The sequence below is a fragment of the Neomonachus schauinslandi genome, chromosome 2 (assembly GCF_002201575.2).
Source record: "Neomonachus schauinslandi chromosome 2, ASM220157v2, whole genome shotgun sequence".
Taxonomy (NCBI): Eukaryota; Metazoa; Chordata; class Mammalia; order Carnivora; family Phocidae; genus Neomonachus; species Neomonachus schauinslandi.
Window position 1 is genome coordinate 163,042,888 of NC_058404.1, and position 22,550 is coordinate 163,065,437.

Below are 22,550 nucleotides of genomic sequence, written 5' to 3' on the forward strand. Positions count from 1 at the left end.
AAAAAAAAAAATATGGAGTAGCAATACTTATATTAAACAAAACAGACAAAATCAGACAAAGACTGTAACAAGAGACAAAGAAGGCCATTTACATAATGATAAAGGGATCAATCCAACAACAGAGTATAACAGTTATAAATATCTATGCACCCAACATTGGAGTACCTAAATGCATAAAGCAAATACTAACAGGCATAAAGAGAGCAATTGATGGTAATACAATAATAGTAGGGGACTTTGACACCTCACTTACATCAATGGAGAGATCATCCAGGCAGAAAATCAATAAGGAAAGAGTGTCTTTGAATGATACCCTAGATCAGATGGACATAACAGATATATAGAGAACATTCCATCCAAAACAACAGAATAAATTAGCAGTAAAACTTTCTTATATTACCCCATATTCTATATTTTATCAGAAACTTAAGAAAAACAATTTGGAGAAATGCTTTTACTTAGCAATATATTTTATAAATTGATAGAATTTCCCACTGCATAAGTACCATATTTTTTTCAAAATTGAGGTTCTTTGTGGGTAGTTCCCCACTTTTGTTCATCTCTTCTTCTTCTTCTTCTACTTTTGTTTCCCTTAGACTTGCTCAGTCAATGAATCCTGTTTTAAATCGTTTATAAAAAGTATTTGGGTGTACTCATATGAAAATGATGATTATTCTCATAATGGTGTCCTTCTTTGTAGGATCCAAATCTAAAAAAAAATGTAATTGACATGTAAAAGCCATTCAGAAAAGTACATTCTTATATAAAATTTCAACCATAATCTATTATGGTTTTACTTATCTATTATAAAACCAGGAGAGATATGATCAATTTACAAAACAGCAAATGCAGAAATAAAAAAGGATTCATGCATATGGGAAAGGCAGACTACAATTTTAACCTTCAAAGTCCTCTTTCCATGGTTATGAATCATTCCAAAAGCACAACTGTTTAAGAATTATTGGCTGATAACATTGGTGGAAAATAAGTCTGGATTTTCTCTCTGGTCTACAGTTTGAATAATATCCATTTTATGGATGAAGGGATCATGAAACCTGAAATGTTATTTATGTCACATTAATGCATATGTAATCTACCTTGGCACAATTTCAACTTCTAAGTCTTCCACAGGTGCTACAGATGAACAACTTACCTTGCTGATGAATAATTAATTAATTTTACAGCTCTGGCTGGGATGATGAAATACAAAAGGCACTAGAAAGGAAGGTAAGACCTGAGTAAATGAAGCCACTGACTTCCTTTTCTTCATCAGCAATCGCAATATCCACATAGCCTCCGTAACGCAGGACATAGGGGGTCTGGGTTTTTTTTGTCATCTCAAGACAATAATAAGGAATATTAAAATAGCACCTTTGAGCTGCTATTCTATGACTAGAACTGAGTCCTAGGGAATTAATCAAGGATATGCCCAAAGATTTAATAAGGAGCCCCCAGAAGACTTCTTATTATAATGAAAGAATAAATGTGCAAAAACAACTAACTTGGTTAGCTATATTTGGTATATCCATATAATAGAATATTATGCAATCATTTAAAAACATTTTCAGAAGAATACATTATTGTGGAAGGAGGCTCATCATACACTATATGGAGAGAAAAAATGAGATTAATAAATAGAATGAACATACACATACATATATGTTTCATACAATTATAAAGTTGAGATAATTGTGTGATATATAGATATATAGGCACATAAAAAGCAAACATGTATCCAAAACTATTACCAGTGATAACTTTTGAATTGCTTATCTCCCCACTAGAACATAAGCTCCCTTACAACAAAGACTTGGTCTTATTCACCGTTTTGTCCTCAGTATCTAGCATAAGGCCTAGCATGGTGATGACATCGTGGTACTCAATGAGAACTTGCTGAATTAAGGAATGGGATTTTTGATGAACTTAGTATTCTTTGACTATTTTTATTTGATAAATGTTTATATATATATGTGGAATTTTTAAATTAATACAGGCTTTCTACTTATGCTTCTGCTATTTTCATAATTAAACTGGGAAAGCAGATCGAGCTCCCTTCACAGGTGGTTTGGATCAATCTGCAGTTGTGATTAGCTAACAAATATTTTATTTGGACTTCTCCACACTCTTGATGTATGAGAATAAGGAAACAGGGGAACCTTTATCTTCCCAGATTTTCTAGTTTCCATGTAAGAAGTCACCTCTGTCAACAAAAGGAGAAAACTTTGGATTTCACTTCTGTGACGATTACAAGTATTACTGTTGCTATTGTATCTACTGCCTGTTCAGCATTCACCATGCACGTCCTCTTTTTTTTTCCCCAAGCAGCTTTATTGAAATGTGCCAAAAGTACATGGACAGCCCAAATATATGAACAGGAAAAAAATATCACATGTATCACCATGCTATTCTAGGAGCTCTATGTTTCATTCAAACCTCAAATTACCCTAGGAGGTGAACACTACTGTTTTTCCCATTTTGCAGGTGAGAGACTTGAGGCTTAGAGAGATTAGCCAACTCGCCCACAGTTCCCCAGCTGTTTGCTGGCAAGAGTGAGGATTGGAACTGGGTAACTTGCCTCAGAGCCCATGTTCTTCACTAGCATATTACACACACAAGGGGTGACATCAAACACAGCGATGCAAGCAATCAAGACTTGTTATAGCTCTCCTTACATTCATTCCCTACACTTTGGTACAGTTTTTTTCTTGTTGTAAGGAGAGACAAGGAAGAAAAAGAAAACAGATAAATTCCACTGTCCCTCACCCACACCCTCCACGCCCTGGGGAGCAAATAAAATGAAGTTTGAGAAGTTTCTACAGCAATTAGCTGGTAAAAGTAGTAGAAATGTCAAATAATAAGAACATATATGATATGTTCTGGGCTTGGTTTTATGCAGACATTTCTTCTCATTAGTCGTGAGAAGAAAAAAAAAACACATACTTTAAAGCACATAATTTGCTGCAAACAGATTTCTCAGATAACCTCTATTTAGAACTAAACAAAATCCAATATATTTCACATGCTAGAATCTCTGCAGTGGAAATGAATTATCCTCTCTACGTAGCCTCAATCCTAACTGCACATTAGAATAACTGGGAACGATTTTTGAAAACCCAAAGCCCAGAGGTGGGACTCCCCAGGTGAGTCCAGTGTGCAGCCAGAGCTGAGACTCTCAGCAACCCAACCATGCTAACAGACTTCCTTCCCACTTCTGAGCTCTGTCATTCACTAGCTGTGTAACCCCAGTGAAGTCATTTCATTTTCCTCAGCCTGAACTTCTTACCTATAAAATGAGGATAATGAGAATACCAACCCAAGAGTGATTAACTGAGATAATACCAAAAGCACCTAGAACAGGGTCTGGAACACAGAACACTCAAATTTTAGCTGTCATTGCGGTGTTGATGGTGATGGTGATGAAGATGATGCCAATGTGATCTTTTTCACCTGACCCTGGGACCATAGCATGTTACTCTATCCCAGAAAGCAGGAACCATAACTTCAATCCAGGCAGGATCTTATCATTTTTACCATGAGCATCCTTACCTGAACAAACCTCTAGAACCATATTTAATTTGGAACTCATCGCAGGATAATATATTTAGGTCTGTAGAGGGGATGTGGTGCCTCATGAAGGAATGCACTCACCTAGGATTGAAATGAATTTCCTTTGGAACTTCCCTCTGGTCTGTGACCACTTTCTGGTTGTCTCTATAATTAATGGGGTCACCAGGGATCCTAAATTTGGCCACCTGAATTTCAGAGTCACTCAGTTCAGCATGGGAGATTCTTGCATAACCCAGTCTATGGCAGAAATAGAAATGGTTTGTAAAGGTTTTATCACCGTACAGAAATCTGATGAGATCTAATAGATATCACCTGCATTATTAGGCCAATTTCCCATTTATAACTCTACTCTGTACATCACTAGAATTAGCTTGATTTATTACTCCGAATATTTATCAAAATATTGCTCTTATTATATAAATGAATAAGGAACATGCACACAGATTTAATCAACTAAACAAACACTAATGAATATTCTGGTCTCTACAAATCACCTATCACACAATTATGTTTTGCATCAAGAACAGGAGTTCTCCAGAATGACAGGAGGATATGCCTAAACTCTTTCTTACCTTTAAAAATTCAAATACCACACACATATTTTCATCCACATTTACAAGTCTAAAACAAAAGATATTGTATGTCTGAAAAAAAAATTACACATCCTGTTTTTGCTTAGAGCTTTCAGTTCTACAGGAAATCAAAGCATTTTATAGATGTTATCCAAACAGTTACAGTGAGGCCCAGATGGAAAAACGGGGGAACCATGGGCAACCAAGAATTCATTTTACTTTATTTATATTTTGCCTCTTCAAAAAAAAACACTATCCACTTCAGTCATTCATTCGCTTTTCAGTGAACAAATATATATCAAGTCCCTACCACATGCAGGCTTCATTCTCGATAGGAGGGATAAACAGTGAACAAAACAAAACCCTTGCCCTCGTAGAGCTTTGATTCTAGTTGGGGAGAACAAATTAAATATGTATGTAGGTATAAAATCTATCAGGTGGTGAAAAGTACCTAAGTACCCCGGAAGAATAAGAGTAGAGCGGACAGGGGCGCCTGGGTGGCTCAGTTGGTTAAGCGACTGCCTTCGGCTCAGGTCATGATCCTGGAGTCCCGGGATCGAGTCCCGCATCGGGCTCCCTGCTTGGCAGGGAGTCTGCTTCTCCCTCTGACCCTCCTCCCTCTCATGCTCTCTGTCTCTCATTCTCTCTCTCGCAAATAAATAAAAAATTAAAAAAAAAAAAAGAGTAGAGCGGACAGGAAATGCTAAGTGGCAGAGGTCACTAGTTTAGATGCTCAGCATACCGCTCTGACAGAGTGACACTGGCAAAAAGATTGAATGAAGAAACAACCCAGACAGATGTTGGCAGAAGGGTGCTCTAGGGAAAGGGAGCAGCAAATGCAAATATCCCGAAGGAGAACGTGCTTGACTTTTTTGAGGGCCAGTGACTGGAGTGGAGTGCATAAGGGCAAACACAGTAGGAGATGAGTTTGCACGCATGTCAGGGATGGTGGATGATACAAAGCTTTCCGTGCAGACCCCTCTAAGGACTTCAGATCTTCTTCTGACAGTGAGATGGAAATCCAAGCGGTTCTGTGCAGAAATGCAATGGCGACTGTGTAGAGAACAGACTCCAGGGAAGGGAGACCAGTTAGGAGGCCATGGCAAGGATTTAGGTGACAGGCGGTGGGGGCTTGAGCCAGACAAGTAGTAGGAGAAACATTCAAAGCAAAACCTGTAACTACATGCCAAATAGAGACAGAAACCCAGAGCTGGGGCACGTGGAGAAAGCAGGTCTGCCCACCATGAAGGGAAAGAGGAGAGCTGTGACAGCATCGGAATGGGGTGACAGGTGTCTGACAGGCTGAGCTATTTGTCTAAGCCCAGGTCCCAAATCTGTGCAGTTCCCTGTAATTCACGGTCACTGTCTCTAGTAAATCTAACTTTTGTTATTTATCAAATCTCTAAGATCAAAGTTATAACTCATTTCATAGACACTGCCTTCAAGGTCCTTCTAAAAGTCCTTGAAGATAAGGAACCAGACAATCCAAATTGTCTACTAAAACAAGGAATCTCTTATTGTCCAGTAAGGATTTATTAAGTGCTTATGAAGTGCCCATCATTGAATTAGATGGTTGATATAAAGTTTATAGAATTGGTTTTATGGACAGAAACTGAAAAACAATAATCCCTAACTTCATTAAATTTGTTTTTTTATTTTAAATTCCAGTTAGTTAACATACAGTGTAATATTAGTTTCAGGTGTACAATATAGTGATTCAACACTTTCATACATCACCTGGTGCTCATCACAAGTGCACTCCTTAATCCCCATCACCTACTTCACCCATCCCCCCACCAACCTCCTCTCTGCTAACCATCAGTTTGTTCTCTATAGTTAAGAGTCTGTTTCTTGGTTTGCCTCCCTCTCTCTTTTTTTTCCCTTTGCTCATTTGTTTTGTTTCTTAAATTCCACATATGAGTGAAATCATATAGTATTTGTCTTTCTCTGACTGACTTATTTTGCTTAGCATTATAATCTCTAGCTCCATCCATGGCATTGCAAATGGCAAGATTTTATTCTTTTTATGGCTGAATAATATTCCACTGTGTATATATACCATTTCCTCTTTATCCATTCATCTATTGATGGATACTTGGGCTGCTTCCATAATTTGGCTATTGTAAATAATGCTGCTATAAACATTGGAGTGCATGTATCCCTTTGAATTAGTATTTTTGTATTCTTTGGGTAAATACCTAGTAGTTCAATTGCTGGGTCATAAGTTGGTTCTATTTTTAACTTTTTGAGGAACCTCCATACTGTTTTCCACAGTGGCTGCACCAGTTTGCATTCCCACCAACAGTGCAAGAGGGTCCCTTTTTCTCCATATCCTCGCCAACACTTATTATTCTTGTGTTTTTTATTTTAACCATTCTGCAGGTGTGAGGTGATCTCACTGTAGTTTTGATTTGCATTTCCCTGTTGATGACTGATAGTGAGCATCTTTTCATGTGTCTGTTGGGCCATCTAGATGTCTTCTTTGGAGAAATATCTGTTCATTTCTTCTGCCCATTTTTAATTGGATTATTCATTTTTGGGGTGTTGAGTTTTATAAATTTTGGATACACTTTATCAGATATGACATTTGCAAATATCTTCTGTATCTTCTCCCATACCGTAAGTTGCCTTTTAGTTTCGTTGATTGTTTCCTTTGCTGTGCAGAAGCTTTTTACTTTGATGTAGTCCCAATAGTGTATTTTTGCTTTTGTTTCCCTTGCCTTCAGGAGACATATCTAGAAAGAAGTTGCTATGGCCAATCTCAAAGCAGTTACTGCCTTTCTCTTCTAGGATTTTCATGGTTTCCTGTCTCACATTTAGATCTTTCATCCATTTTGAATTTATTTTGTGCTTGTCTTTTGCATGTTGCTGTCCAGTTTTCCCAGCACTATTTGTTGAAGAGACTGTCTTTTATCCATTGGATATTCTTTCCTGCTTTGTCGAAGATTAGTTGACCATAGACTTGAGAGTCCATTTCTGGGCTCTCTGTGCTGTTCCATTGATCTATGTGACTGTTTTTGTGCCAGTACCATACTGTCTTGATGATGACAGCTTTATAATATAGCTTGAAGTCTGGAATTGTGATGCCTCCCACTTTGCTTTGCTTTTTCAAGATTGCTTTGACTCTTTGGGGTGTTTTGTGGTTTCATATAAATTTTGGGTTTTTTTTGTTCTAGTTCTGCTACTTTTCTGTTATAAACTAAATGTTTGTATCATCCCCCAAATTCATATGTCAAGCTATATCCCCAGTGTAGCCGTATTTGGAGATGGGATCTCCAAGGAAGTAATTAAGCTGAATGAGGTCATAAGGGTGGGACTCTGATTCAGTAAGACTAGTGTCCTTATAAGAAGAGACACCATACTGCAGCCACTCTGGAGAACAGTATGGATGTTCCTCAAAAAGTTGAAAATAGAGCTACCCTATGACCCAGCAATTGCACTACTGGGTATTTACCCCGAAGATACAAATGTAGTGATCTGAAGGGACACCTGCACCCCAATGTTTATAGCAGCAATGTCCACAATAGCCAACCTATGAAAAGAGCCCAGATGTCCATCAACAGATGAATGGATAAAGAAGAGGTGGTTTGTATACACAATGGAATACTACTCAGCCATCAAAAAAAGAAATCTTGCCATTTGCAACAACATGGATGGAACTAGAGGGTATTATGCGAAGTGAAATAAGTCTATCAGAGAAAGACAATTATCATATGATCTCACTCGTATGTGGAATTTAAGAAACAAAACAGAGGATCACAGAGGAAGAGAGGAAAAAAGTAAAACCAGATGAAATCAGAGAGGAAGACAAACCATAAGAGACTCATAATTATAGGAAACAAACTGAGGGTTGCTGGAAGGGAGGGGTGTAGGGGGGTAGGGTAACTGGGTGATGGACAGTAAGGAGGGCATGTGATGTAATGAGCACTGGGTATTATTTAAGACTGATGAATCACTGACCTCTTCCTCTGAAACTAATAATACATTATATGTTAACTAACTGAATTTAAATAAAACATTTTTTAAAAATTTTATTTATTTATTTGACAGAGACAGAGACAGCAAGAGAGGGAACACAAGCAGGGGGAGTGGGAGAGGGAGAAGCAGGCTTCCCGCGGAGCAGGGAGCCCGATGAGGGGCTGGATCCCAGGACCCTGGGATCATGACCTGAGCCGAAGGCAGACACTTAATGACTGAGCCACCCAGGCGCCCATAAATAAAACATTTTTTTAAAAAAGAAGAGACACCATACAGCATATGTGCTTGAACACACTCTTTTTCTGTCTCTGTCTCCAGAACAGTGAGTAAATAAATTTCTGTTGTTTAAGCCACCCAGCCATATTTAGCATATATATGTAAATATTTATATATTAAAAATCTGCCACCCCACTCTTCCAAGGAGAGGTGATAAGGGTCTTGGGCCACAAGTATACAGAGCCAAATGATTAGCTCTTATGGGCACTGGTACTATAAATATCACTGTTCCCTGGCAACTAACAATATTTACAACTTCATTTTATACCTACTTCAGTATATATCATAAGCTGTTTTCTAGAAATTCTAATATTCTCAGTAAAACAACCACTTTAATATGAATGAAAACAGAAACAGTGTTTTCAATCTGGCATCATATACTTTATAAACTAACACTTTAGCATCTCCCTCCCACCTTAACCCTTTGGAAACACCAAAATAATAATCAAGCTATCTGTCCTGCAGCCACGTGGGCATATGCTGGGCCTTTTGGAGTTTCTGAATTATTAGTGTAACCAGAACTATCTTGGCATCTCAAAGGTCTCCTTGTCTCATCCCAGTAAGCATATGAACCCATGAACCCATGGATTTATTCAGGAACCAATAAGGGTCACCATTTATTAAGTCTTAATAAGAGTCCACAGAACCTGACGTGATCTTCTGCCTTCCTTCCCTGTCCATATACAACCCCTTACCTCTTCTACCACCCCCTTCCCCCTACACACACCGTAGCCCAACCAGCCTCACTTTTCTTCAGACACATCTGCACTCCTGCCTTCAGGCTTTTGCACTAAGCTAGTCCCTGGAAGGGTCTTTTCTCGGCCACATGGACCACTCCTTCAAATCTTAGCTCCAGTGTCACCTTCTCAGTAAGACCCACCCAACCGGCTATTTCAATGGCACCCACCTCCATCTTCTGGATGCTCTTTAACCTGCTCAGTTGGTTTCCACCATACTCACCACCTCCTAAACTATGACACCATGGAATTATGGTCTTTCTTCCTTCTGCCAGGGTAAGGATCCGTCTCTGTTTTGTTTACTGCTTATACCCTGGTGCCTGGCAATACATTATGCTCCACGAATACTTGTTGAATGACAAATAAGGTAAAGAAGAGTTGGACATCACAGTGTGCTTTCACTAGACTATGACTCATAACTGAACAAGCCATATCTCCAATGGGAGAGAAGTTGATCCTGTGATTCTCATCCCTAGAAGCCAACCATTTTCTCTCATAAATGGAGACCACAGATCTTAAAATATATGGCTACTTAGGGGTGATAAGTTCACCATCAACCCCTAACTTCAGGTAGCCAATGCTAAGACACCTCTGGGTGATGAACTAGCCTGTGTGGAGAAGGGTCAGGCCAGAGAGGCCCATTCCTAGAAGCCCACACAGAGTTCCAGCACTGTCCCGAGGAAGGTATTAGAGGCCTCAAGTCAAATATCCCCCAACAAATTGTGTACTCGCAGGAGGATTGCCGTGAGTTTCAGGGACTATCTCCAGCATGTTCCCTCCACTGAAGAACCCTATAAGAGGAGGGACCTGTGAATCAATCCACTGTCTACATGATCTGTCCCCACTTACCTCTCTCATGTCACCTCGCTTCCATCTCACTCTGCTCCAGCCCTGCTGGCCCCTTCGCTCTTAGCAACAAATACTAAGCATGTGCCACTCAAACTTTTGTACTTGCTCTCTCCCTTGCAGGCAGTGCTCTTCCCGGGGTATACGCAGGTGACCTCCCTCATTTCTTTCAGGCTGCTGCCAATCCTCTGGATCATAGCACAGCCACCCCCCCGCCCCGCACTCCCCATGCCCATCCTTCCTACCTGGCCTCATCCATCTTTCCATCACATCACCACCTGTCATTCTCTGTCTTATGTGCTTATTTTCTGTCTCCTCCCACAGGAATATAAGCTCTATGGTAGTCAAGGAATGGGTTTTCTTCCTGTTAGATCCCCACTGCTTAGAACAATGCCTGGCACATAATAGTTTTTTAATAATTACTTGTTGAATGAATGAATGAAAAAAATAAATCGTTGGTCCTTTTTTTGGTATTAAACTGCTTTAGCTTTATTTAAGGAAATAGGGCCTTCAAAACAGATTTACACAGTTACATATTTGAATTTTAAGATCCTTTAGATACATTATTTTGGAATGAATATATATATCCATATATACATATATTCACATTATATAAATTCACACACTAATAAATGTATATATTATATATATTATATATATTATATATATTATATATATTATATATATAATATAATATATATTATATACATATAATATATATTATATTATATATAATATAATATATATTATATACATATATTATATGGATATTATTCACTTTTTTATATCAGGGATTTTTAAAAATATAATTTACCTACAGATCTCACCACAATATAGTGGCGATTCCAACAAGTGAGTTAACCTACCCAAAATTACATGATTAGAACTTGGCAAAGCTGGAATTCAGCCCAGGGCTTTCTTACTCCATGATCCGTGTTTCCACCATGCCCTACAGTCCTAACTGGTGCCATTCCTAACATGTGTTGACAGTTAGGTGCTTATCATGCTTAATAACTTACACAGTATCCTTTTTATATAATTAAGCTTAATTTACTCTACCATTTATTCTTTCTTAAATCATTAGGCCATGCCTTGAAAAAAAAAAATGTTCAACTGTGTAACTAGCCGAATCAATGTTTATAAAAAATAACAAAATTAATTGCTTCTATAAAGTTCTTCCTTCCAGGATAGACCCAAAAGATCACAGTAATAGTAGGTAATAAAACAGCAACAACCACAAACCTCTGCTCACCTGATCAGCCCTCGGTACATAATATATTCACACCATCTGTCTTGATCTGTGCTGTCAATATCCTAAATAAAGAACAGAGGAGAGAACGTTTAAAGCGTAAAAAACAATGCTCTACTCTGAATTGCCAAGAAAATGTGTGAACGACAGTAATAAATATGCATTTTGTGCACGCTGTTTTCTCTGCCTCACTCCTAATGATCCGTTAAGGTCCAAATTATTCATTCATCCTACAGATACTTCTGGAGCACCTCCTAGGTGCCCAACTAGGCTCTGCACTGGATGCTGGGGGTGCAAAGGTGAAGGTGGGCGAAAGAGAGGGGCAGGCAGGCAAATCAGCAGCACAGGGGCCGGCTCCCTCTGGCTTTCCAGGTCTTTCACGCCCAGCAGAATTTACCGCATCCTCCTCGGTCATGCTATGCAGTACTTTGTACACACCAGCCACACCCTTCTGTACAGTTGTTTATAGGTCTCAACGCTCCCTTTGCCGAGCAGAGGAACTCTTAATCACGTTGGCTCCCTGGTACTTAGCATGAAGCCTGGCATGTGGCAGGAGCTTAATCTGAGTTTGTTAAATTGAATCATTGGAAATAAACACATTTGGGGAGTAATCATGAGTCTTTTTGATGTCGAAAGCGTAAGACCAGTGTTATTTTTCATCAGAGAAGCAGAACATAAAACATTGTTTTTCTGTAATGTTCTGGGAAAACCCTGAATGTGGAGCTTTTATACTGAAGAAATTTCCATCTTCTTCTTTTCAAAGAATCCTATAAATAAAAAATATACCTGACTCTTTATCATTTCTCAATTTTACTATTAAAATTTAACTTAAAACAGGTTTTTAAATCACTAAAAGAAAACATAATTTATTATCTATTTTTAAATTTTTTTCATAAGCTTAGTGGTGAACACATGGATGCTTGTTAATCTTTACTATGACTTACATCTCACACTCACATACCCACATATACATGCCTTGGCATACATGGAAAAATGATAATACATTTTTTAAAATTAAATTTTAAAATGTTAATGAGAAAAAAGCAAATAAATTGAAAGAGTACTGTCTGGTTTGCCTTGGAAAGAAATAAAAATTTAGTCATTTAGCTGTAATATACAGGGAATAATAAACTATGAATATGTTTAACTGTCACTTTTTTATTAGATTTTAAAAAGATGCTGTCAAATTTTAAGGCTGCAGAATTCAAATACTCATTTCTTAAAGAGAAAAATCTGTTCATCCAAGCATTTATGATTAAAACTCCTCTCTGCATTAATAAACTTCCTAATAGAAAAAGCTATTTAAGAATCCACTGCCAGTCTTGACACAGCTTCTGACCATGATAGTGGTAACCAACAGAGGATTAAATACCAAATAAAATTCCTCTTCCTTAACACCATCCACATCCCTTACGCACACACACACTGTAAGAATTCCTTCTCTTATTAGGATGCATTTTTTCCTTAGACTTGCCAAATACTGTCTTGTCTAATATTCTTTTGTACTTTAGAGACCACGTTCTTAAACAATTATCTTACCTGATTTTATGCATACAGCCAGATACACATAACACATATACATAGCTACCACTCACCGAGTGCCTCGTACATACAAGACTGAGGGCTCTGCAGACATTATCTTATATTTCATCCTCATAACCACCCTGTGATACAACAGATATGACTATCACCATTTTACAGATGCGGCCACTGAGGCCAGGAAATTTTAAATAACTTGCCCCCAGGTCACACAGCTGGTAAATGCGGCCCCAGTTGGACTAGTGAGACCACAGGGAGAGAGAGGCCTGGCCAACAACGAGCAGCAACTGATACAGCCTCTGTGACCCCACACTCGCCAGGATTTCCTTTTGTTCTTCTGGCCTCTCCTTAATCTCCCTTCTGAGGTAATTCCCCTTGTCTTCCCTCACCATCACTCCCACGATAGCCACATTAAATGTAGCCTTATCAGGGGTTTTCTCTGACCTTCCTTTCACAATTCTCTAACTTAGTGTCCTCCACTTCCGTGGTTCCCGTGATCACACAGACAGTGGCAGCAACTTAATCTGTATTTCTAGTCCTGACTGCCCTCCTCCATTCCAAAGCTGTATAGCCAGCTGCCCGTTGGACGTCCCTATCAATAACCCACAGATGCCTCGACTCAGCCAAGAGCTAGACTCATTGTCATCTTGGCAAAACTCTTCTTCCTTCAGTGTCCTCTTTGATAACGTCGCCATCATAAACCCTCTGACGGAAGCTGAAATCAGGAGTCCGTCTTGACTTCACTTCCTGCCTCATCCATTGTCACCAAGATTCACTCATCTCCCCAATATCTGACTGCCTTCCTCCCCAAGTTGTAGTATTTTTAGCTGTGTGTATATCAAGATTTCACAGTGAAGTCCCGACCTTCTGTACATCCAGGTGTGGCCATGTGACTAAATTCCAGTCAATGAAATGTAAGTACCCGTGCTGGAGGTCTGTTTCCTGGCATCTGCCTTTAGAGAGAACTTGCATATGCTCTTGGGCCCTTCTTTATCCCTTCCTCTGTCTTGCTAACTAGAGCATGGATTCTGCCATCGTGGACCATGCGGCAAACTTGGGATTGGAGGCTCTGTGAAGTGACGCCCAGGACAGAGGAGCACATTCCTGACACCACGGAGGGCACCAATACTGGAGTACCTGCCCAGACCTTTACATAAAAGAATTCATTTCTCTCCTATTTAAGCCACAGTGGAAACCCTCATCACGCCTGCTCTTTCTCATCTGTTTTTCCAAGCACGTGGTAAAAGGGGTAAGGCTTTTTCTCCGCAAATATCTCAAGACATGAAGTTGAGAACAAAAGGTAAAGGGCCAAGAAATCCACTTAGGGCATAATGAAACAGTACAATTACATTTCTTCTTATCAGTTAATGCATTTAGCATTCCAATGCACATATGGCTCAAGGATTTGATTTGTGTGTCAGTCCCCCAGAGCATGATCATATCTGGGGACACTGACAAATTGAGGTTTTGCATCCGAACAGGTAAGGAGTAATTCCGTTAGTGAGGCCCTATATGGCTGGTCAGCCAGCCTCTCTGTATATTTCATTCTATCCTTTACTCTCAAACATCATAATTAAGTTGCATAAGGTAGCAGATTATATTTCCTAAACTTGGCTACAATAACTCACTTTCCATATGGTATTCTTATAATGTGACTTTGATACTCCTCCCATGGAGAGATGGGATTTCTGTTTCTCCCTCTTGAATGTGAGCAGGCTTCACACGATAGCACAGGTCACACTCTAACTCACAAGGCTAGGCCACACAAGGCAATACAACTTTGTCCTGGTTCTCTGTGGGACACACGCTGAGAACCCAGCCATCTGCAGGGAGGAAGCCCAAGTTAGCCCATGGAGAGAAACCAGGACCCTGCACCCAAAGCCCCAGCTGAGCTCCTGGTCAACAACCGGCACCAGCTGGCCACCTGGGAAGCATCTGCAAAGTGGATACTCCAGTCCCCGGCTGAGCCACCCAGCTGTGTGAAGCAGAGATGAGCTATCCCCTTCCAGCCCTGTCCAAATTGCAGATCCAGGAGCCATTGACGGTTGCTGTTGCTTAAAGCCAGTATGTCTCTTGGTTTTCTACACAGCAGTCTATAATCAAAATACATATTAAATTGTTGCACTGGGGTTTTTTTTAACATGAAGAAGAAACATTTTACTTAAGAAATCAGAAATCCTATTAAGATTATGTTACCTTCACATTGCCGTGTTCGGTGAGCTGTATATAATCTCTGGAACCAGGTGCTGAAGTGATATATCCCAGGAATATCACTTGATCAGAGCTCCTTTTCAGTAGTTTTGAAACAGCAATTGCCTGAAGTTCCCTGTCAAGGTCATCTCTAAAATGTAAAAATGTACTTCTTTATTGTATTTGCAAGACAATTTTTTAAAAAGTACTAGTACATACCTTCCTATGGTTCCCAAAGAATATCTTCACACAGTACACAAACCCCGAGTAATTCCTACTTGGATAAATAACTTAATGTTATGCAAATGAACAAGACAGAGACACAGTGCTTTGGCTGGGCAGGCTGACAAACTGGATTAAGAACATGATCTTTCCCCACAAATCAGCTGAAGTTGATTTAAGTATCTATTCAAAAACAGTATTTGCTCAATTTTTCACCAGAAGGAATCGCATCAGTAATCTAAGACCTAACCACCGTATTACAGCTAAAGAATAGTAGGTAAAAAGTAATAATATAAAATAAAATAAAATAAAATTTAAAGAGAGCCAGAAATACTGGTAAGAGGGAAAATCCTAACGTTCACAGAGCACACCAGGCTTATGTAACCCACTCAGCTCCATCAACCGAACACTTCCTAAAAGCCTCCCTGGCTCTCCTGGTCAAAAGCTGGCTAAACATGATGCTTTTATTGGGCTAAGCATTGTAAGTGTGTAACAGATAATTAGGTAGGTACATCATGCTTTTGAGAGGTTTACAGTCAGTTTGGGGAAAAACAGGGATATCACATTTGACATGATCCAGCCAGGAAAACTGAAACCACTCTAGGTGTTTTAAACAGGCTGAATTTAATATAGGAAATTGGTTACCTAGGTGATGGGAAGCAAAACAGGAATCAGTGAGGCAACCAGAATTTAGCAACAATGAGAAACCAGTAGCACTGGTCGGGCTAGAGGGGCAACAAGAGATGATACGCCCAGAGTCTGCACTCCCACCGCCCCGACTGGTGGGAGATGGTGCTGGGGCCACCTAAGGAGCAGTTAGAGCCACAGGAGAGACTCGGCTGCTGCCAGAGACAGCAGAGAAAGAAGAAAGAAAAAAAAGAGCGAGAGAGCATGAGAAACACCTTGTCTTCTCTCTTCCTCCAGCCCTCCAGCCTTGCACTAATGCCTTCCATGGGCTAAACCTATCCAGGAGCCAGAAAGCAGCAGACTCTGGGAAATGTGGTTCTCTGCAGTGTTTAGCCAAGAGGGAGACAAGCCAGGAATGGATCCAACAGCAAACAGGCAGTAGAACTCACATAGGCATTTAGAGAGACCGGTAGCTAATAATGACTTAAGCAAAAACAAAACAAAACAAAAAACAAACCATGACAAAGACAGAGATGACCAAGAACTGAACTGAGAAGATTGGAGAAACGTCACTGAGGTAGGATCTGAAGACAGAGTTAAGCCTAGATAAGAATGTACAGACAGCTGAGTACTATTAAAAGATGTCTTAAGAAATAGAAGAGTGAAAGAATGACCATTTGTTAAACATCTTTGACACCGAATATTCACAATAACTGGAGAGGCAGGCATTAGCTCTATTTTTAAATGAGGCTAAGGACCATGCCTATGGTTATTTTCTAACTTCCATGTTCGGATCTGTTCTCAGCCCTTCTCTGTGTCCTGAGAGGCTCACGCATGCAGATTTCATCTCCTGGCTCTCTTTTCTGCTGATATCCAGTTAGGTTTGGCCAATTGGAGGCACCAGTAGGAGATAAAAAGGTGGGAGGAGAGAGAGTTTTGGGTATTTCCTCCCCAGTAGCTGCACTCTTTATGCTTCATGGCCCCTCTTCCCAACTACTGTAGTATCTCTTATCTGTTGTTTTGACCCTTCCGACATCTTGGTGAGCAGTTCCTCAACTAGGTCTGCAGTGAATTCTGTTCCTTCTGAAGCACACAACTGGGATTCAAATCTAGTCAAGAGAATTCCAAGGCCACTGTACCACAGATAGTGTTTTCACGCAAATATATTTTAGCAATATATCATTGGGCGAAAAAAAATCTATGAATTTGGTTTCACATTTTCTCAGGAGATAAATTTCATCCAGTGATAATAATAAAAATAAATAGTATATTGGGGTGCCTGGCTGGCTTAGCTGGAGGAGCATGCAACTCTTGATCTCAGGGTCATGAGTTTGAGCCCCATGTTGGGTATAGAGATTAAATATTTTTTTAAAAAATAGTATATGTATGAGTATCAAGAAAGGAGAGGAAAGAAGTGGGGGAGGGAGTGAGAGAGAGAACAAATTTTATGTTTCCTTACCTGTTAGTATTTGATCAGCCCCATAACCCTATAATGTGGGCTGGAAAAAATAATTTTATCCAATTCAGAAACAAGAGGACTTGAACCCACTGAGGTTATCTTACAACAGGATCAAAATTATAACTACAGACTACAAGTTCTGCACTCTTTCTTCTTTGTATACTTATGATGTTATAAGGAAAAAAAAAGTGGTGATTAACTGGTGACTCAGTTAATTGCAGAAAATAACATTAATTTTAGTTACAGTGTACACCTAAATGCTTCTAAGGAATGCTGCTATTTCCTATTTATTGGTGGTAAAGAGGTATTTGTGTAGTTGGTAATTTAAAAAATCTTGTTGAATCAGCTAATAACGTGCAGAAGCATTCCATAATTCACTCCTAATATGACTTCCTGTTTGCATGCCATAATCACTAGAAAACGAAGTCTCTCAATATTTATTCACACTAGGAATTTTTTATCTAGTATTGGAGAAAACAAAGGCAAATAGAAACATGTAATGATGGCTTCTCAAATTATTCAAAGGATGACCGTCTTCGTCACCTGCTTCGGGGAGGCTACGGCGTTCACCGAGCTATGACCGCACCTCGCTCTGTGCCTGGAACACGGCAGACGCTTGATCTGTGTTTGATGAATCGGTTCTTTTTTAAGCTGCCCGATTAACTGAGCACTTACTGTACTCCTGTACTTTGCATGAGATACTATCTCATTTTTTTAAACTTCAATGTTTTAATATGAAATACAAGTACAAAACATTGTACGAGTGTATGTTGTACTACATGGAGATGGAATAATACATTTTTTATCAGAATCTGTATCACCCAGTGTAACCACTGGACCAATGGCACTATCTCATTTAAATCTCACATTCAGAACCCTATGACATCAGTAGGATCACTGCCCCTGATTTACAAATGAGAAAACTGAGGCCCGAGGCAATTAAATAACCTGGTGAAGGATACACCTTCAGTTAGGGTTCAGACCGACTGTGTGATTCCACGTGCTGGAATTCCATGCTTTTAGCCACCCAAATACACTGCTTCCCTCCCTGGAGTTACAGCTCCTCCGTACGTGTTCGCTCGCATCATTACTGCTGTTGTCACTGTATGTGTGTGTGTGTGTGTGTGTGTATGCACGTGTGCGCGCATGTGTCATTAATCCAGCAAATAAGTGAGAACATGGGAAAGGTGTGGCGTTGATTAGAGAGCTTTAAATATGTGGTTGATGGAAAGTTAGAAAAGGTAATCCTTCCCTCCTCTTTTCCAAGCACGTTCTGAGGGCTCTCTTTAGTCTTCTCTTTCAAGTCTATTCTTTACATTTTGGAGGTTGGAAGGAGTTAAAGGGGACAGGGGGGAAAAAAGCAAAGGAAAAATGGGAAGGGGTATATTCAGCTGTTTCTTAGGTTAAGACCTTGCAACTTTAAACACAGAAGTGCCTGTTTTATTTTTTTATTTTTTTGTGCCTGTTTTTTAAAAGCCAAACCCAATGTAAGGTCAATGGAATGGTTTTTGAATATCTGTACTTGCTACATGAAAATTATTGAGAGAAAAAGAGACGTTTCTTTAAACAGCTTTTTAAAGCAATATGGACCATCAGCAAGTATCATCTGTCCTCTAAACACCCTTTTTATTTCTAAAGAGACAAGCAAGGGTCCAGTGAGCAAATGGTTCACATTATTACATTTGGATGGTTTGTTTATGTTACTAAGCTCTGACTTAGTTCAGAAGATATTCAAGTATGCCTTCACAGATCCACATAATGCTGTGAGAGAACCAGAAAATAAGGCCAGCAGACACACTCGTCTTGTTTAGGTGAAACTTACAGCACAGCAGTGTTGTTCTAATGTTCTGTATGTTACGTTAAAGCTTTGTGGCCTCTTGTCATTAATGTGGACAGAACCTGTATGCCCTGTTTTATAGCACTTTATGTTAGTATTTTCCATTGTTATTACAGAATGTTTAGCCTGACAGAGTATAAATTATATGCTTTTATCTTTACTTTTATGATATATAGTTGGTATTATTCATGATTTATTCAGGACGAAGTCACTGGTTGTAAATGTTATCCTTTGGGGATAAAAGTCATTCCCCATTCCTCATGTCCCCTTACAGAAGGACTTGCTTAGAAAACCATGTCTGGCCTCTCTCCCTCACCTTTTACTTTTTGGGAGGACTTTTCTAACTAGTTGGCAGAATGAACTGGGCAGGCTTGTCTCAAATCCTTCCTCTCTCTTCTCCTTGGAACCTGTTAGCTTGCAGACAGGGTGTTTCTGGCATATTCTGTCTACCTAGGGGAGATTTTGACGGGGCAGACTCTGCCCCTGCTGGTAGGTCTGCTGCTTTGGGGGAGTCAGTTTCCTGTATTGTTGCGGGGGATATATCAGCAGGTCCACGTGGACACACTTAAGCCATGTCGCCCACATAGGTTTATCAGAATTAAGAGATATTTTGATCTCCCTGCCAGATTCCCCTGCCTACCCATCAGTGGACTGTGAAAACACGAGGGCAAAGGGAATATCGTTTAGTACCCTCGAATCCCAACAGTAATAATCCTGTAGGAAAGGGAAATTTCCTTTTTCTGTTGTCTGGTTTAGCATGTGGTCCCAGGTATGAGCCATCTCTGAGCTGGGTCTGCCTAATGCCTCACTGCATGACCCTGTCCGACAAGTCATCTACCCTCTCTCAGTCTACAGTCTTTATCTGTAAAATGGGGCTATAATGGTCCTGTGTACAATAATGCACTTAGCACAGCACCTGCTCAGCCCCTGCTGGCTCACACAGCCCTCGTTGCTGCCCTGTACCATCACTAAGGACCGCCCACATCTCAAAGGTTTCCATGCCTCATTCTTAAAACCAGCTACATAAGGAAAAATACTTTGGGAGAAAAAAAAAAAAAAAAGGTCAAGGCATGGAAATCAAAGTAACGTACTAATCATATTTCTTGGCATTCGGGTTCTACTAGAAAGACCAAAGAAACGCACTCATGATTCCCAAAGTGTGTCACCACAAAATCCACCAGTTTGTCCGAGATGTTAACGGTCAGTGTGATAGCTGGTGCAATCTCGCCCTCTGGTGACGGAAGGAGGTGATGCTCTGATTTCACAATTGGGTATCGTGACAGAACCATAATCCTGCATTGGAATGAAAAGAAACACGTGCTATCACCGTTGGTCCCACCATATCATGGAGACAGGACTAAACACAGGTGCTAAAAAGGGATGTGTCGCACTCCAAGCAAACCACTGAGGGCCATTCAGAGCACTAATGCGCAGTCAGCTTGATAGGGCAATAAGTCTCTGCTATTTAGCATGTCTCGCTGTGTCGCTAAGCACAACGCCATCAACTCTGTTTTAATAAATGCTATGGAGGGGCGCCTGGGTGGCTCAGTTGGTTAAGCGACTGCCTTCGGCTCAGGTCATGATCCTGGAGTCCCGGGATCGAGTCCTGCATCGGGCTCCCTGCTCAGCGGGGAGTCTGCTTCTCCCTCTGACCCTCCCCCATCTCATGCTCTCTCTCTCTCTCTCATTCTCTCTCTCAAATAAATAAATAAATAAAATCTTTAAAAAAAATAAAAATAAATAAATGCTATGGAGACACAAATAGGGCAGAATTAGTAATACACAAAATCCATCTTCCTTGCATTGTTACTCTGGCAACATATTTGCATAAACAATTCTAACATCAATCAGCCCATTTCAAAATGTTGGAAATGTCTTGCCACCAAGGACACGGAGTAACAATTCACAAAACTAGCAGTTACGAACTGTCCGATAAAGATATGAAAACACGTCCTACCTTACTCCAAGGCCAAGAGCTACATCCGAAAAGGATGAGCAGAGCTCAGACCTCAGCCAGCTCTCTTCCCCGGCTGCATGCACTCTCTCTCTGGCTCCCGATGGAGCCCCTCCAGCAGGAGCATCTCTACAGTGATGCTACCTGAATCTGCAAACATGTCCAGCTTGTCATGTCCCCTGCTCGCTCCCACCCTTTCCCCCAATAAGCTGTTCTAGGAGCAGCCAGAATGACCTTTTTATTTTTTAATTTTTTTTTAAAGATTTTATTTATTTATTCATGAGAGACAGAGAGAGAGAGAGAGGCAGAGGGAGAAGCAGGCCACCAAGGAGCAGGGAGCCCGATGCGGGACTCGATCCCAGGACTCTGGGATCATGACCTGAGCCGAAGGCAGACGCTCAACCATCTGAGCCACCCAGGTGCCCCCAGAATGACCTTTTTAAAATGTAACGCAGGGGCGCCCAGGTGGCTCCGATGGTTGAGCATCTGTCTTCTGCTTGGGTCATGATCCCAGGGTCCCGGGATCAAGCCCTGCATCCCTGCTTGGCAGGGAGCCTGCTTCTCCCTCTCCTTCTACTGCTCCCCCTGCTTGTGCTCTCTCACTCTCTCTGTCAAATAAATAAATAAAACCGTATGTATAAATAAATAAATAAATAAATAAATAAAATGTAAATCAGATCAGATGGCTCCCATCTAAAAACCAGCCAATGGTTCCCCATCAAAACTGAATTACTCAGTCCTCAGCATGGACTATGTGGCTCTCTAAGATCAGGGGCCTGCCCTTGACCTCATTTCTTACCAGCTCCCCCTCGGTCCCCACATTCAGGCCCACCAAGCCTGATCCTGCCTCGAGTCTTTAGACTGGCACTTCCCTCCTCTTCCCAAGGCTAGATCCTGGGTCCTTTTCATCATGAGATCTTCACAGAGACCTTCCTGACCATCCCCCTGTCCCTCCTCCCCAGTCACTTTCCTCTTCTACATAGCGCTTACCACCACCTCAAATTCTTATTTATCTCCGTGTGTGCATGGTTATTTTCTGTTTCTTCACACAAGGATGTAAGCCCCATGCACACAGCATCAGGTCAGACATGCTTAGTGCTGTAACCTCAGCTCCTACACTGAACAGTATATAATGCTGAAGAACAGAAAATATCCAGCAACAGGGACACCTTTCAAACAATCATGGAATATGCATATCTTCCACACTTCCTCATCCCCCCTTGGAAGCACCCTGGAACATACTCATAGGACTAAGGTATGACAACATCAACTCTCCACTCGAAGCCCATGCTGCCTGGTCTTCGGGGCTATGTTCCCAAGGTACACTCACCCCCAAGTGTGATCCCTCGTGCTTGGGCCAAAGTCGGTATAGAAACCCAACTTCTCCCCTAACCACATAGTTAAGTCATTGTTCCCAATATAGGGCTTAGAGGCATCACTCTCCAGAATTGTTATGAAATCTGCACCTATTCAGGAAAAAAAAAAAAAATGCACGCA

The 22,550-nt window shown here is 40.5% G+C and overlaps 1 protein-coding gene across 3 annotated transcripts in view; it reads right to left on the minus strand.

The window, feature by feature from the left end:
- Nucleotides 1-223: 223 nt before the first annotated feature.
- Nucleotides 224-22,550, minus strand: part of CWH43 (cell wall biogenesis 43 C-terminal homolog) — a 50,750-nt gene continuing 28,423 nt past the window's right edge. Inside the window, exons 11-17 of one of the 3 annotated variants that reach the window (XM_021701556.1) lie at nucleotides 22,384-22,519; nucleotides 20,243-20,392; nucleotides 14,961-15,105; nucleotides 11,229-11,290; nucleotides 3,649-3,804; nucleotides 1,154-1,215; nucleotides 693-709 (exon numbers count right to left, since the gene is read on the minus strand). In XM_021701556.1, the coding sequence (XP_021557231.1) occupies nucleotides 1,179-1,215; nucleotides 3,649-3,804; nucleotides 11,229-11,290; nucleotides 14,961-15,105; nucleotides 20,243-20,392; nucleotides 22,384-22,519 (686 nt within the window). In that variant the 3' untranslated portion in view covers nucleotides 693-709; nucleotides 1,154-1,178. Of the gene's footprint in view, nucleotides 710-1,153; nucleotides 1,216-3,648; nucleotides 3,805-11,228; nucleotides 11,291-14,773; nucleotides 14,858-14,960; nucleotides 15,106-20,242; nucleotides 20,393-22,383; nucleotides 22,520-22,550 lie in introns of those variants that run through there. The other 2 variants (XM_021701555.1, XM_021701557.1) reach the window with 2 other exon arrangements.